The sequence below is a fragment of the Triticum aestivum genome, chromosome 1D (assembly GCF_018294505.1).
Source record: "Triticum aestivum cultivar Chinese Spring chromosome 1D, IWGSC CS RefSeq v2.1, whole genome shotgun sequence".
Taxonomy (NCBI): domain Eukaryota; kingdom Viridiplantae; phylum Streptophyta; class Magnoliopsida; order Poales; family Poaceae; genus Triticum; species Triticum aestivum.
In genome coordinates this window covers 281,177,844-281,193,761 of record NC_057796.1, presented here as the reverse complement: position 1 = coordinate 281,193,761, position 15,918 = coordinate 281,177,844, and the positions used below count along the sequence as shown (strand labels likewise).

General features: G+C 44.4%; 2 protein-coding genes across 7 annotated transcripts; one reads left to right on the top strand and one right to left on the bottom strand.

Annotated features, from left to right (window-relative positions):
- Positions 1-1,294: 1,294 nt before the first annotated feature.
- On the top strand, positions 1,295-11,821 carry LOC123181470 (uncharacterized). 6 transcript variants are annotated; one of them, XM_044593731.1, is made up of 18 exons: positions 1,295-1,637; positions 1,763-1,937; positions 2,188-2,496; positions 2,708-2,790; positions 3,345-3,744; positions 3,829-3,936; positions 4,196-4,326; positions 4,402-4,534; positions 4,613-4,982; positions 5,118-5,617; positions 5,715-5,894; positions 5,975-6,133; positions 6,456-6,530; positions 7,380-7,524; positions 7,680-7,873; positions 8,427-8,639; positions 9,712-10,513; positions 11,232-11,821. In XM_044593731.1, the coding sequence occupies exons 1-17, from the start codon at positions 1,447-1,449 to the stop codon at positions 10,348-10,350; spliced, it is 4,005 nt and encodes a 1,334-aa protein (XP_044449666.1). In that variant the 5' UTR covers positions 1,295-1,446; the 3' UTR covers positions 10,351-10,513; positions 11,232-11,821. The 6 variants fall into 6 exon arrangements, with proteins under 6 accessions (XP_044449666.1, XP_044449665.1, XP_044449669.1 ...); XM_044593730.1 differs by having other exon boundaries at positions 1,296-1,637; positions 2,701-2,790; positions 3,298-3,744; XM_044593734.1 differs by having other exon boundaries at positions 1,349-1,637; positions 1,801-1,937; positions 2,170-2,496; positions 2,701-2,790; positions 3,298-3,744.
- Positions 11,822-12,122: 301 nt separating this feature from the next.
- On the bottom strand, positions 12,123-14,639 carry LOC123181471 (probable plastid-lipid-associated protein 3, chloroplastic). The gene is made up of 3 exons (XM_044593736.1): positions 14,021-14,639; positions 13,239-13,434; positions 12,123-12,686 (listed from the first exon to the last, which is right to left on the bottom strand). The coding sequence occupies exons 1-3, from the start codon at positions 14,590-14,592 to the stop codon at positions 12,372-12,374; spliced, it is 1,083 nt and encodes a 360-aa protein (XP_044449671.1). The 5' UTR covers positions 14,593-14,639; the 3' UTR covers positions 12,123-12,371.
- Positions 14,640-15,918: the final 1,279 nt, after the last annotated feature.

Genomic DNA, 15,918 nt, shown 5'->3' with positions numbered 1-15,918 from the left:
TTTCGTCCGCCTGCCGACCCATTTCCGGCCCATTTTTGAGCCGGATTTGCGTCGGCGCGGACACAAGATGGACGCGCGCTCGCCCTCTTTCCTCACCGGGCCTGCTGGTCGGTGGCACATTGGCCTCTCCACATCAAACAGCACACCCTCGCCCGCCTGCTTCGTCGCCGACGCCGCCGGCCATTTTTTCCGATAAAAAGATAGTTCTAGAATACACAGATAAAAGAAAAGACCAACTACTCGTCTCTTTCCGACTCCGACTCGGTAATGTCCTCCTCCGACGTCTGAATGTAGGCGTCAGCATGCTGCTCGTCTTCGAAGTCCCAACCCGACGTTTCTCGTAGCTTCAGTTTCAATTGAGCGGCCTGCTTCCGCGAACACTTGTCCTCCCGATAGGCGGCTCGCTCCGTCCTCCTCGCGTCCCTCTCCGCCCTCCTTTGTTTGTAGAACTGGCGCTCGTCGACGATGTCCTGCGGGAAGCGTTCGCGCCACACCACCATGGCTTCCACGTCCATCTCGGCAATGGCGAGGCGACGGTGCCGCCTCCGGTGGACACGACGATCCTCGTCGGTGAAAAGCCGCGGAAGAGGCGGGAGATCCTGCGCCTGCTGGCTCGACACGTCGGAAAAATTCATATCCCGACGAGGCCTCAGGAGGCGCCATGCCGCCGCGTCATGCGCGCGAGCCGCCTCCTCTGCGGTGTCGAAGGTGCCGAGGATGAGGCGTTTCTCGCGAAACCAGATCTCGGAGGAGAAGGCGCCGGAGCGGCGCTCGCGGACTCCGCGAAAATGCGAAGCGCCCAGGCGGCGCATCGACATGGTGGCGCAGAGGTGGCGAGGCTAGTGAGAGGGGGCGAGACGAGTGGGCGGCGGACAGAGTGTGGAGGGAGCGCCTTCTTATAACGAGCGCCGGCCGCGGCGCGCGCTGGAGCGTCAAAACCAGCGCGCTAGGCCGCTTTTCTCCCCGCGCGCGAACCTTTCCTGCGCGCTGAAGTGCCAAAACCAGGGCGACGCCATGGCCGCTGGCATGATCTAAAGCGCGCAGGGTCATGAAATAGGTCGCCTTGTTGGGCGCACTGCCGACCCAAATTTAAAAAAGGGCGGACGGCGGGCGGGCGGCCGACCCAAACGGATAAAAAGCGGACAAAAAACGCTGTGCGTTTGGGTCGGCCCTTGGAGTTGCTCTTATGGTATTCAAATGGGTTAAACTCACAATTAGTGGCCAAAATATGTGAAATTTAGGAAAATTTAGCTGTTTGTCCTGGTTGCTCGTCTTCTCGAGCTCCGCTTCCAGAAAAACCCCACGACGACGGCTCGCAACAACCTAGAACCCTCTCCATCCCTCACCCTCCCCCCCTCCGTCTCTTTCCGAGCAGCTACCGGAAGCGCACACGCCCGCCGGTGCACCCCATCAAGGAGCGCTTCCACAACGTCGCCGCCCGCCGGGATGGAGGCGGCGGCGGCCTCCGACGAAACCCTAGCCGCCGTCTTCGCCCAGCTTAAGCCCCACACAATCGCCCTCCTCGACGTCCTCCGCAGCCGCTCCCCCGCCTCCAATTCCGCCGCCGCCTCCTCCCTCCGCCCCATGGCCGCCTTCCTCCGCTCCGTCCCTGCCCCCGCCTTGCAGCCCTGCTTCGAGTACGTATACGCCCGCTCCTCTTCCCCCGTACGCCCCGCTGCTTGAGGAAAATATGCTCTCCTTATATTGTGTGCGTGTGTCTTTGATTTGTGATCTAATCTTGGTGCCCTGTCCTTTTATCTAGCTATACGGCGTTTCCATTGCTCATGCTCCTAGATGCAGCGGTGCAGTGCAGGAAGGAAGGCAAGGCAGCAAGGCAGGGTGTCGGGGAGCTCGACATCACCGATGCCATCGCCGAAGGCGGGCTCGCTTGCCTTGAGTTGCTCCTCACCAAGTGCCGTCTCACCTCGCTCAATCAGGTGATTAATTCCCCTAAGCCATGATTCTGCAGTGTAGTCTAGTCTCTAGCAACCTAACTAGAACCTGTTAAGTAGCTGCTTACTAGAACTTGAGTATGGAAATTTATTTTTCAACCACTAACTATAGCCATATGGTACGAAGCATCTCCACACTTTTAAGCGCACATTGGGTAGATCATGTGGGTTATTTTCTGTTGGCGAATCTACCAAGTTTTTCACACATGTTATATAGTTTTGTTTGGCATGCTAGATGGTCGCGTTGCTGAAAAAGTTGACATCTGGGGCAGTACTTTCACCTTCGGAGGCTTCTGAAGAATTCCGCCTAGGCATCCTAAGATGCTTCAGAGCCATGATTCTGCAGCTGCAGTCATGCTCGGCTAAGTCCTGTTCGTGTAATCAAGCAACTGTATTACCCACGACCCCAATCATTCAAAGTTCGGAAATTGGTAGTGTGGTTCACCCAAAGCATTCTGCAAAACCAGAGGAGTGCTTGCTTGCATTCCTCCGATCGGAAAATGCTTCACCTGCTGTCGGACATTGGCTTTCACTTCTTCTACAGGTATAGTGTTTATTCCTGAACATATGTATAGACACACTTCTTTTCGCCGTTACTTTTCTTTTTGTTTATATAGTGCCTTTGCCACCCAGTTATTCTTTATTTTCCCACAAAAAACTATTCTATTATTTGTGCACACATGTTCTTTTAGATGTAATAACCATGTGTTAGTAAGACGGAACTAATTTGGTTCATTTCATATGGAAGTCATCAGAATTTGAGGCATCAAGAGGTCACCGTGGCAGCGCAGGTATTAGAAAGGAATCATTGCTCGCATTGCGCGTTCTTATTGCCAAGGTGAGATGTTCTGTGTGACAGCAGTGGCTTGCTAGATGAGATGCTTCTACTATTTTCAGTCAGAAATTCTTAATCGTTTATTAACTAAAACTCTGCCTTGCTAGTATTTAATCCCCCTCCCCTCACCTCCAAAAAAGACCTACGACAACAACATTATTTCATAAAAAGATAAATTACAAGAAATGAGGCAATGTTACATGGTTCGCTGTCGCATTGACATATTACTCTGGGTAATGATTTTTACTCATTTGAAGCAAAAAGGGATGGGATATACAAGACATACTTAAATATCCTAGATGATTTAAATACCGAGCGGCCAGCGGTACTCTGATTGCAACAGTAAAAGTTGGTGTCATCTTTAGGTTTGGCATATCTGTATCTTTCCTGTAGGCATGATTCCTCTTTGCATAGAAGCATGGTTGAATCGTTTTTAATTATTTTGAGCGTGGCTTCTGGTGAGATTTTTCTTAATTATGTTCACTAGTAAAAGTTGTCTTTCTTCTTTAGGTAGGTTCTGCTGATGCACTTGCCTTTTTCCTTCCTGGTATCGTCAGTCGTCTTGGAAAGCTTCTCTACACATCTAAGACAATGATTAGCGGCGCTGCTGGGAGTGCTTTGAGCATTGAGCAAGCCATTCTTGGATTGACTGAGGCTTTGATGATAGTCCTATGTGACAAGGAAAATTTCAGTGCACTTGATATTCCTAGTGACAATAGTTCTGCCCAATGTTCTGGTGGCAGTGGTTCTAGTGACCATGTATTGCAGAAGCTTCGCCAGTTGCCAACCAAAACGTTTTCTGAACAGACAGGCAATTCTGAAACTACAGAAGACACTACCTCTGATGTCAGTAATAACTCTGCTGATAGAAGAGCACTGCATGTAAAACGCACAAGAAAATGGCTCGAGGAAACAGCAACTAATGTTGGCAAATTGTTTACAGAGACATTTCCACATGTATATTTACCTCCCTCCCCACTGCGCGTTATTTTATAAATTAGCATCCTTCTAAGTCATCTTAATATTGTATCCTTCTTGCAGCTTTCTGTTCACTCATCTGAGAAAGTAAGGAGGTCAATGGTTATTGGTTTAAGGGGGCTGTTGTCTAGTTGCAGCGTCACATTAATGAGAAGCAAGATGTTACTTGTGGTAAGTTTGTAAATTCTTATTTTTCGACTTGTGGAAAGCATAAGAAAATGTTAGTTATGCAGTTATGCTCACATGGTCTACAACTTTGCCATCAATATGCAGCATGTCTTTTATGTTTTGAAATTCATTCACTATGCATTCATACTTTTGGCCCAGCCACCCTGCAAAAAAGAAAGAGGAAAATCTTTGGCTCAGCCAGCATCTTCACATACTTGCCTGGAATCTCTATTAACTTCTAACTCCACATCGTTAATTGCAGGAGTGCTTATGTGTTCTAGCATGTGATGATGCGGCAACTGTGTCTGAGGCTGCACAAGATTCTCTTGATTATCTTTTCATGAAGGGTCAACATTTTCTATCAGGAAATGAGGTTTCTGATATATTTACCAGGTTTGTGTTATTTTTTCTTGAAACAACACAGTTTACATTGTGAGAAAGTTCTCAACTTTTTTGCATGCAAGACAGGCTGCTTGAAAAGTTACCGCAAGTGGTACTTGGAAGCGAGGAGATCACTGCCCTTTCTCATGCCAGGAAACTGTTGGCTCTAACTTTCTATGCCGGCCCTCAGTTTCTGATAAATCACCTTCATCGCTCTCCTGTAAGTAACTTACAATTCCTCTCTTTAGATCAACAGCTCTTCAGTTGACTTTTGACTTGATTTTTATTGCACTGGCAGGTTGTTGCTGCTCGCTTCTTTGATCGTTTGGGTTTATGCATTAGTCATAGCTCACAGTTTTCTGGTTCCATGGACAAGCTGATTGTATCAAAGCCACTATCTGTTGGATATCTGTATTCAGTTGCTGAGTTGAAGAATGGAGCCTATGTTAATGATACAAGTCACAGTTCTCACTCTCAGTATGCCACGTCTTCATCTGCAGGCCCAAAAATATCTGTTATTGGGGACAATGGTTTGCCAAATGCAGTAAATGGTACAGTTGAATATGAGCTCCCCCATGTACCTTCATGGTTTGTTCATGCAAGTAGCCAGAGGCTATACTTCGCTCTGGCAGGAATCATAAGGCTGGTTGGTCTTTCAACAGTTTCAGGTAATTTGTCAACTACTTTGAATGCTTGCCACACTTATGATTTAGGAGCTGTCCTGTTTGTTGCCTTTTACAGCGATGCAATTTATTAGACTGAAATTTTGACCTGTTATGTTTTGTTGCTTGTGATGATGATAGGGCAAGGAACCAGTGCATCTTTATCTGTTTTTGTTGATATTCTACTCAATCAGTTCCGGAGGTTAAGCACTGAGCTGCGCGCTGAAGACACTCACAGATATGGTGTGCAGAGGTGGTGCATGAAGAGTGATTCTGGACAAAAACTGCGCCAGGCAAGCTCTGCTGTTTGCATGCTCAATGAGCTCATATATGGTCTGTCAGATCAGTCTCTCTGTGTGTGTTTGCAATTATTCAACAAGAGTTCAGCACAAGTGATAAGGGTACCTGGTCAAAATGACCACTTAACTTCAAGTGGTCAACGTACGGGAGTAAGAGAAGTTTGGAAGATAAGTGAGCGAATGGACACTAAAGATGATATTATTCACTGTATTGGTAGTATACTACACGAGTACATGTCTCCGGAAATGTGGGATCTTCCAACAGAACAGAACTCTGAGCTATGCCTAGCAGAACTTAATGTTCCAATGCATTTCTTCCGTGATACAACCGCACTACAACAAGTAATTATGCATTGCTGCAATTCTTCAATAGTTTTTTAAAGTATTATTTTCTTGTTCCAGTTTTAACTGTATTTCAACTTTTGTTCTTCTCCATCAGGTAATGCTTGACGGGATTGGGGTCTTTGGTATTATTCTTGGTCAAGATTTTGCACACAGTGGGTTTATGCACTCTTCACTTTATCTTCTACTCCGGAAACTTATCAGCTCAAGTGCGCAGATTAGAATTGCGTCAGATGCTGTCTTAAGAACACTTGCTGCCGCTGGTGGTTACTCTACGGTAATTGATGACCTTAGTTCATGCAAAATTCTTTTACTGTCATCATCGGAATTACCGTTTATGTTTTTCTTTCTGTGCAGGTTGGCCAATTCGTTGTGGCGAATGCAGATTACATTGTTGACTCTCTTTGTAGACAATTGCGCCATCTAGACCTCAACCCCCACGTCCCTGATATTCTCGCTTCCATGCTGTGTTACATTGGTGCTTCTCGTGACATTTTACCATTTTTGGAAGAACCGGTATGATAGGGATGGTTATGAATCTTCCCCATTTCATTTTTTTTACATGGTTAAGTGCTTTTGTACCCTTCATATAACAAGCTGCCTTGTAAAGCATCAGTTGCCAATTAGTCAAACCAATTACACTTTATGGCTTTCGAAGTTTGAGCACTTATCCTTCTGAGATCACTTCCCTTTTTGATTATTCCAAGAGGATATGATGATGCATGGGGAAGTAAAGGACAAATGATGCCCTTTGATCAAAACGAGACATGATTATTTTTTAAGTTTTGAAGCCAGTTTCATATGTTAATTTTTATTGCAATGCATGTAATACTTACAGATGCGGGCAGTTTCTTCAGAGCTGGAGGTTCTTGGTAGGCATGATCATCCCCATCTAACTGTTCCATTTCTGAAGGTATTATGATATACAGTTACAAAATTTGATATCATGTGATGGCCGCTCGGTTGTTCTACTAAATGGGTATTCGCTTATAGCGCGTGTGCATGGTGCTGGCTGGGATTTCAAATTTCAGTTACTGATTTTACCATTTTAATTTTTAACTATCACGTGCAATTGGTAAGGTTTTATTGTATATCTGTTAAGGCTGTTCATCAGCGGTTTTCAAAGCCTGTTTAAACAGTGCAGGGCAGTGCATGCAGTTGATGGTGTCTTTTGGCACTGGCCTGGTTTTGTGCACTGTTTTCAGTTTTGACCCAACGGGTCAATGAACAGACATAGGCACATAGCTTTCGCGCCTTGTCTTATATCTTGGATGAGGGTTTGATAGTCTACCTATGGTTTTTGCCATGCTGATTATTGAGTATGCAAGTTAAGAGTGCAGTGACAATAGTACACAGATACATTGTCTGTTCTGATTGGCCTACCATCTAATTTCTTAGGAGGTGATCGTGGTTCAATGTCAAATAAAGTGTGGTACAAAGCGACTAGTAGTGCTATTTTGTCTGTATTAGCATCCAAGTGGCGAAATTAGTTGGAAAATGACATCTCTATGTTTTTTTTTCTTCTGATAAAATATATGCACGTGTTTGAACTGGTGAAGTCTACACATTTTGTACAGAACTCTGTACAATTAAAGCCCAATTGTTGATTTGTCTCTGATTCTCTTGTATTAATGTTGTGCTCATTGGTGCATTCAGAATTCTGGACCACCTACTTGTTATTCATCTCTTTCTCTGGTCATGTTTTGCTTGTGCACTAATACATGTTTCACTGAGCAAGTTCTTCCTTTTTTGGTTTCTCTAGGCAGTCTTTGAGATCGCCAAGGCATGTACTCATGAATCTATTAGCTTACCAGATGAGGTGCAATCATTTTCTGTGAAGGTCAGATCAGAGCATCAAGCAGTCGAAAGTTTGATAGAGAAGAGAAGAGAAACCAGCGTAATGCCTGGTAATGCTTGACAGGACCCAATTTTGTTTTTCTACAGCAGTTAGTTTGGATTGTAGCACCATCATATTCCCCAGAAAATATGGTTTAGAGTTCATTTATTCATGAAGTCTTATTCACATAGTTGCTTTCTCATAACCTGTTTTTGATTGCATCAGGTACAGTGGGTGTTGATGCCCAGCCTGATTTTCTGAGCTTGGAATATTGGGAGGATTTACTTTGCAATCTGAATGATATGAGAAAATACAGGAGAATAGTTGCATGTCTTGCTGGGTCTTGCTTATCAGCTGCCACCCCACTTCTCTCCTCGACCAAGGAAGCAGCATGTCTTGTGGCCCTAGACATCGTGGAGGTATTTCTTTCTGTCTGATAATTATGCAACAGTGTATTGTGATAAGCGCAAGTTCTGATCCCATTTCATAGGATATTTCACTTGCGGGGTCATTTATAGGTTTCTTTATTTTACCTGCTTTGCTGGCCATTTTGTTTTGGCAATAGCTTTTGGCCATCTTTTGGCATCCTTCATACTGGTCTTCTATTTGGTACAATAACTTGAGCTAGCTCTTGTCTATTCTGTATCTCGAGGAATGCAAATTCTACGTATAAAACCAGGGAGGAGGTTTCCTATAATGTGGTTGTGTACTTGTATGTCGCATATGGCTGTTTTCATTTGCTTTCAGTTTTAATAGTACTAACTAAGCTATTATATCACCTCATTTAACAGATTTAGCAAACCTGATACCCTTTACTTGGCAGCATAGCTCTTAGATGTCATTCTGTTGTGACTTAATGTTGAATAAAGTAAAAATTTCAGCCATTCATTGACAAACAACGGTTGCTTCATCCTGACAATTAAGTTCTCTGGCATTTCTTGTCACAGTAAAATTATTCTTTGCCATCTGCAGAATGCTGTTGTATCTATTGCTAAGGTTGAGGATGCGTATAAGTGTGAAAATGAAACCAAAGCTGTTATCAAGGAGGCAGTCCAGCAATTGTCCTTGGATGAACTTCTTGATGATATGGACACTGCTGAAGATGTTGATGGGAATAGACTACTCCCAGCTATGAACAAACTATGGCCATACCTGGTTATCTGTCTTAAGAACAAGATCTCAATGGTGCAGTTTCTTCACATCTGATATTTTTGCATCGTGTAAATTATTGTTCTCTTGGTACTTGCTTCTTTGGTTTTTTAGAATAAATGCTTACATGAAATGTTTACTTTTTAGCTTCCTATAAATCATATCACACTTCAGTGGTAATATTTCATTTCTCACCATCATGAAATCATGGTGTACTTCTATACATCATCCAATCAATGAGCTACATATTCTGTTGACTAGAATCAGATATAGAGCATTGTTGCCCATGTCACATCTAAGTTCAGCATCTTCTTTTACCATTTGCTTTCTTGGATCCAAAGGGCTTCTACAGCTACTTTAGAATCCAAATATTAAGTGTGAATATGATCAAACCCAAATTTCATTCCAATATTGCACATGTTGTCCTCATCCAGTAACCTCGCTTCTCAAGTGACACCTACTCTTTTTGTATCTTGTTTGATGACCTGCCATATTTTGGTTCGTCCATCTATAATCCCGCTCCTCTATGAGATCAACTTTGCTTCTGAAGTAAAACTGACCACAACTATATTCTGAAGAACATGTGCCACCAGATTTTTTATCTGTGCTCCAGAGGATATGTGTTGATTCTTAATGCAGATGAATAGTTCATATTATTTACATAAGTGAACAATATGCCCCGAACATCACCTCAGTTCAATGAATGATGTTGCACTTGCACCGATTTAACTTAGAGCAACACTCTTGATTCTTCATACTAGTACATTACCTCTTTTTTTGCCTTCATTGAATGCTGATTCATTTACAATTTGGTAGTCATGGAACATATGCTCTCCAACTGACCAAAACATAAAATTCCAATTCACTGCATGAAATAATCTGCAATATTGGTTTGTACATTTAGTACCTAGTACAGAATTTGTTGGCTTGGATATGGAATCTCTGATCACCTACTTAGATTTCAAATTTACTTTTGGCACGATAAGATTGAGTCTATGAGGTGCCAGACTGGATAAGTTTCAGTTACCTGTTTCTCTGTTCTCAGTCTTACTGTAAAATATGTGAGTTCTATATGATGCCTACTCTCACCGGAATAAGGTTTTTGCAGCCTATTGTCAGAAGATGCACAGAAGTTTTAGGCAGAATCATTCAAATATCGGGTGGTAATTTTTTTGTACGCCGGTTTCATAAGGATGGATATATTATTTGGAGGTTACTGGCCCTGTCTCCATTCCGACGGAAAACACTGTCATCGATGGATGAAAAAGCAATTATTTTACCATATAGGAATACCTCACTTACCTCAGAGGAACCTATGGCTGAGATATCCAGCCAAAAGATTCAGATTGCAGTCTTGGACATGATCACTGAAATATCTTCCCACAAAAGGAGTGCTATTGCATTGGAAAGTGTGTTGAAGAAGATCTGTGGTCTTGTGGTAGGGATTGCTTATAGTGGTTTGATAGGTTTGCGAGAAGCTGCTATAAGGGCATTGACTGGACTGACCTGTATGGATGCTGACCTCGTGTGGCTTCTTCTGGCAGATGTGTATCATTCACTGAACCAAAGGGATATGCCCTTACCACCTATTCAAGATCTGGTGGACTTATGTGATCTTTTGCCCCCTCCAATGTCCTCAAAAGAGTACCTCTTTGTGCAGTATGGTGGTGAGGGTGTTAGATATGATATAGACCCTTCATCTGTGCATGAGGTGTTCAAAAAGATGCAGGACACAGTTTTCAAATGATAGCAGGCAAACCACAAAGCTTTGTCAGTTGGATTCTTGTCTTGTGAATTTACTGTTGGCGCATTTATATATTTGAAAGGTCTGCCATGTATCCTAGGTGTGTTGAATCCATGGTGCGGTATCTACACATTGAGAGGACATTGTGTCTCACTCTCATGCTGAGGTTAGTCATGAAAGTTCTCTTCGCCTTCACCCTTTTCTCTCTGTAATTGCATGCAAATAAATGTTTCTTAAATGATTAAATTTGGAAAGCACCTGGTTGAACAAGAGAACAGAAAATATCAAAGGCTAACACTCACTATGTGTCTTAGCACTATGTAAACTGTTACTGTACTTAATAAATCAGGGGAGAACTCCTTTAACTAAAATGAAGTATTATGGAAACTGTTTAAGAGCTACATTATATTTTCCGATGTGTTTTCACTCGAATTTGGAATCACAGGTTGGTGCTTAGTGAAATAGTTCCATCGCTACTTCAAAATATCTTATACTTCTGCTGCTGGACTGCTGGCACTTGTGGTTTCTTGCTAAACATTAACACATCAATGTTAGGAAGAACACACCTAAAAAATGTTGGGAGAAAGAGGATATATTTATATAACACAGTTCCATGTTATTTTCCCCATATCTGAATGGTACCCGTTAAGGTAGGTTAGTCACAGGCATGCACATCACAAGATTAACTATTTATTTCGACAGCACGCTTATCATGTTGGAGATGGTATGCTTTCTAGAGTATATAATTGAATCTACAGTGTTGGTGTTATGGTCTAGACATGAACAACAGAAATGAATTATGGATGGCCACTTCCCTCTCACAGTATATGCATTTGAGCCAGTGCATCTGTACGTGATGGGTAACCTATGTTTTTATAATGCAGAAACCATGATGATGAAGAGTGAACTCAAGTACAAGGAAACTTTCTTGTTGTGTAAGCAGACGAAAAATGTGATCCGAGTTAGGTGTGCGATGTGGGCTGCGTTTTTGTATCTTCAAGTCAACCGATAAATGGAGGCAACCACTTGCGACTTAGAATTGTTGTACCATAACAACAGTACCAATTTTTCCTGGCACATTACTAAATCTGCTGGCGCTAATTCACTTCTTTTTAATAGATAGGCAAGATTGTTGTTCCGACGGCGACGCCATTTTCGTCCACAGTTTTTTCACAGGGAGATGCCTCTGCTCTGTAATTATGTAGTCTACTAGAGAGAAAAGTTGGAGATTACAGGCTTCTTATTTTTTAGAATGTTCTCTAGGAGATGGTTATATCTGCCTGATACACATCTTATTTGCTGAGAAGCGTTGTCTTGCTGCCATATTCTCAGTTCTGCATTTGAAGCATGACAGGTGTCAGTTAATGTAGATGTACTGCCATTTTCCCAGTTCTGTATTTGAAGCGTGACAGGTCTCAGTTGTTAATGTAGATGTACCTTAAGCAAGCTCTCGTACTGAAGGAACAGTTGATCACTTGAGTTTGATTCCCTTGCATTTTGTATGAAATGTATCTAGCGATGCAAATTTGTGAACCTCAGGTACCCTCCCATATTCCTTAGTTAAATCAAATGAACTAAATTAAAAAAAATCATGTCTTCTGAAAATTTAGTTTGATTGAACTAAAGAGGATCAGAGGGTATCCTGTTTGAACCCGGACTCAGAAGCAATAATTGAATCCAGAATCTGGCATGCAATCCATGTCATGGTGCTCAGGATTTTGCTTCCATGTCACGGTTCTCAGGTAATTTTGGTTTAGTTGCCTGAGCTGCGGAGCTGAAAATACTCTTATGATAAAGTAATGTGCACATTCCTTTTTAATAATACAAAAGATGTACACTAGTTACCAGGGAGAAAAAAGTGTATGGAGACTGCATACTGACAATATTTAGTTGATTCTGCCAGACTCTAGAAAACCACCAGAAAATTGTGTATCAAAGAGGGAGAAGAATGCCCCGTTGTAGGCTTGTAGCTGTGGTTTTCAACCTTGCAGATATGAATAATGACACCTATTACACATGTACAGTTAATCTAGTAAAGGGCTCCCCTCTTTGGCAAGAATAAACACGCCGCCTCCATCGCCTTTTGAAATCCTCAAGTCTTTGTCCAGGTAGGTTGTCAAAAGCCACGACTTGGCCTTGTTGTCCCCAGGAATCGGTACCTTGAGGGGTGGCTGCCCAGAGATGGACCCTGCAATGCTAGCAAATGCTCGCTGCAAAGGCTCCAGCAGCTCCTTAACAGTCCCCAGGCTGAACTTCTGCCCGAATATGGCGATCTGTTCAGGTAGATTTACCGATGATGATATCTCAGGAGGCTGGAAGCTCCCCTCTTTGAATTGGACCTTCATGAGAACAAGTAATGTGTCAGTTTGGCATATCTATGTTATCAAGGACCGCTTACATACATGGTAAAGGGCAACTTGTATTCTTTTAACTGATGAAACATCCAAGAAATCTTTTAATAACCATGATGTGCACCTCAAATATTTGGTATGAGAGATTTGCTAGGAGAATGACAGGTGTGGCAATACCGGTATCAAATGCGTCTGTTGAAGCCATGCTAGATTATATATCTTAGTCTAGCACAACACAAAGGGGTCTCTCCCTAATTTGCTAATTTGCATTCCATATTTCTTAAAAATAGCAAGTAGATGTAACTAGCGAAATGGTTTGACGAAGGGGGCTACACACTATCTGGATTTCATAATACAAAGTGTTTTAAAATAACATTGATGAGAAGCAAATGTAACTAGCGAAATGATAATGATACAAAATGTTCTATTTGTAATTGAAGAAGCAAATTAACTGTTGCACATGACATGTCTGGAAAGCTGAAATAACCAATGCAGCATAAACTGAGACTAGCATACCATTGACGAGAAGCAGGTCTATACCTCTATCCTTGATGGAGTTTGGACTTCAAAAGAAGCAGTTGCGCTGAATGAAAACGAAGCAAATGGAGTCGAAATAGTTGAAGCATTAATTATCGTCATGATTCTCGAGTCAATTTCTTGGGATATCTTATCAACTCTGGTGAATGGTGTTGCCCCGGCAAGCAGAATCGGTAGAAGCTCAGAATATGCTGTATACCTGAAAGTCAACGAGCATGCACAATTAAGTAGGTACAAGTAACTGACTGGACCCCCTCAGTGCTAATGAGAATTCTAAGAGGGGGGAAATTGGTCGTCTGCTTTGGCAGAGCAACAACATTATAAGAAGTTGACTGCTTACACAGTTCGGCCTCCTTTGGCTTATAGGACTTCTGTAGGAATTGTATAAGATAGGGTTTTCAAAGGAAAAATTCCTTTGGAGCTCTTTGTTTTGTTGGAATGGATTCATTCGTATGTAGGATAGGAACCAATCCTTCACGTTTCAAAGAAAAGTGACATTATCCTAGACTCAATGGAAAAATTTCTATCCTATGCTTCAAATGACATCTCTTTCCCTATATGAATTGGGATACATGTATCTCGCTTCCTATGATTTTCCTATTCCTATAACATTCCTATCCTATTAACCAAAGGAGCCCTCAACTTAGAACACCCTTTGGTCAGAAGAACAACGGCAACAGCACGCAATCATTCAGTGGCTAAAATTCAAACAAAGCATTCCACTGACGATCGAAGTAGTGAGTACTAGCAAGTACTGATTGAGAGCAAGAAGTGGGAGGGCTCACAGGAGTATCCAGTTTCCGTCGAGCTCTGGCGCCTGGACGGGCGCGGACGTGGGATTGGCAGCCTCGAGCTGGGCCACGAGCTCCACGACCTCCCCCCTGACCTCCGAGGACGCCTTGAGGCCCAGGCCGGAGCCGTAAACCGTGTCCACCAAGCACCGCTTCAGCTCCTCCCTCCCCTCGTCCTCCTTCGTAACCGGAGCCTCCTTCGCCTTGGGCGGCGTCGGCGTGGGCTCCCCGCCCCACTCGTCGTCGTTGGTAGGGGTGTCGGCGCCGGAGGGCTGCTCAGGCTCGGCCACCCCCGGCTCGCCCCACTCATCGGTGACGCCAGGGCGCGAGTTACCCGGCGCGGAAGCGGGCGGCTCGCGGCCCCACTCGTCGTCGTCGACTGTAGGGTCGGGGATCTCGGCGTCGAGTGGGCTGCCTCCTGCGGCGGTGCGTACGGGGAGGCGGAGGCGGCGCGGCCGCCTGACTCGGAGGCCACCGACGCGGAGACGCGCGGCGGCGGCGGGGCTGGGGGAGAGGAGTAGGAGGGACGCGTGGGAAGCGTGGCAGGAGGCGAAGAGGGGAGCCATGGATGAATGAATGAATGATTCCACTCCTCTTCTGTTGGCCTCTAGTCACTTGTGTGGGCGGGCGGGGAGGGGAGAGCCCAAGCAGCGATTTTCTTTCATTTACGAAATCGCCGCAGGAAAACCCTTAAAAATCGAGCCGTTTTTCTATTTGGTTTTTTCTCCCTGGAATACGAACTCCTGTATAAAGAATGGCGTGATATCCGCCTTTCTAGGCTCATCGAGGGCGAAGAAAGCCTCCTAACCGTCTATTGCCCGTTGGCTTGGGGAGAAGGCTCTCGGGACTGGGCAAAGGATGGTGGAGTATTCGCCTTCCTAGGCTCGTCGAGGGCGAAGAGAACCTCCTAGCCGTCCATTGCCGGTTGGCTTGCGGCATGAGGCTCTTGGGGCGAGGCGAGCCGTCCGATCAACCCGGACGGCTGAATGACGGGTGGACCCTTGGCGTACGAATCGGTACAGTCGGTGTGCGTCCATGATGAGTGGACCGAGGACGCGCAATCGCTACAGTTGGGCGAAGAGAGCTTCCCAGTTGTCTGTTGCCGTGTGGCTTGCGGCGGGAGGCTCTCGGGGGCGAGGCGAGCCGTAAGATTTGCCCAGACGGCTCATTCGCGGGAGAACCGGTTAGAGGGTCGATGACGGGTGGACCGAAGGCGCGTGATCGCTACAGTCGGCGTGTGTCCATGACGGGTGGCACGTGGCCTCTGTCAGAGCCATGTCGTGCAGCGGATTGTGATACATCCATTTTGATCGTGTTTGCTATTATTATTTATAGTGTTTTAAATCTATATTTCACTTTATGCTGCAATTCTAATACTTTCTCTCTCTTAAAATGCAAGATACACCGAAAGAGGGACATTGCTGGCAGCTGGAATTCTGAGGCTGAAAAAGCTACAACAGATATTCTCCGGAGCTCCAAATGACCTGAAAATTTACGAAGAATAATTTTGGAATATATAAAAAATACTGGAAGAAATAAGTACCAGAGAAGAGCCTCGGTGGGGCCATAAGGCTGGCGGCACGCCCTGGTGGCTTGTGGGGCCCACGGAGGTCCGCCGATGCCCATCTTCCGCTATATGAAGCCATTTGCCCTAGAAAATAGAAAAGAAGACTTTCGGGATGAGTCGCCGCTGTCTCGAGGTGGAACCTGGGCAGGAGGATTTTTCCTCTCCGACGGAGCGATTTCGTCGGGGAAACTTCCCTCCCCGAGGGGAAAATCGAAGCCATCGTCATCACCAATGCTCCTCTCATCATGGGAGGACTCATCTCCATCAGCATCTTCACAAGACCATCTCATCTCCAAACCCTAGTTCATCTTTTGTGTTTAATCTT

Coding starts and splice junctions, on each gene's coding strand:
- LOC123181470 (XM_044593730.1), top strand. CDS start 1,447: ATGGAGGCGGCGGCGGCCTCCGACGAAACCCTAGCCGCCGTCTTCGCC. Junction 6,531..7,379: donor TAACTGTTCCATTTCTGAAG/GTATTATGATAT, acceptor TGGTTTCTCTAG/GCAGTCTTTGAGATCGCCAA. Junction 7,874..8,426: donor TGGCCCTAGACATCGTGGAG/GTATTTCTTTCT, acceptor TGCCATCTGCAG/AATGCTGTTGTATCTATTGC.
- LOC123181471 (XM_044593736.1), bottom strand. CDS start 14,592: ATGGCTCCCCTCTTCGCCTCCTGCCACGCTTCCCACGCGTCCCTCCTA. Junction 13,435..14,020: donor GACGGAAACTGGATACTCCT/GTGAGCCCTCCC, acceptor GTTGACTTTCAG/GTATACAGCATATTCTGAGC. Junction 12,687..13,238: donor AAACTCCATCAAGGATAGAG/GTATAGACCTGC, acceptor GTTCTCATGAAG/GTCCAATTCAAAGAGGGGAG.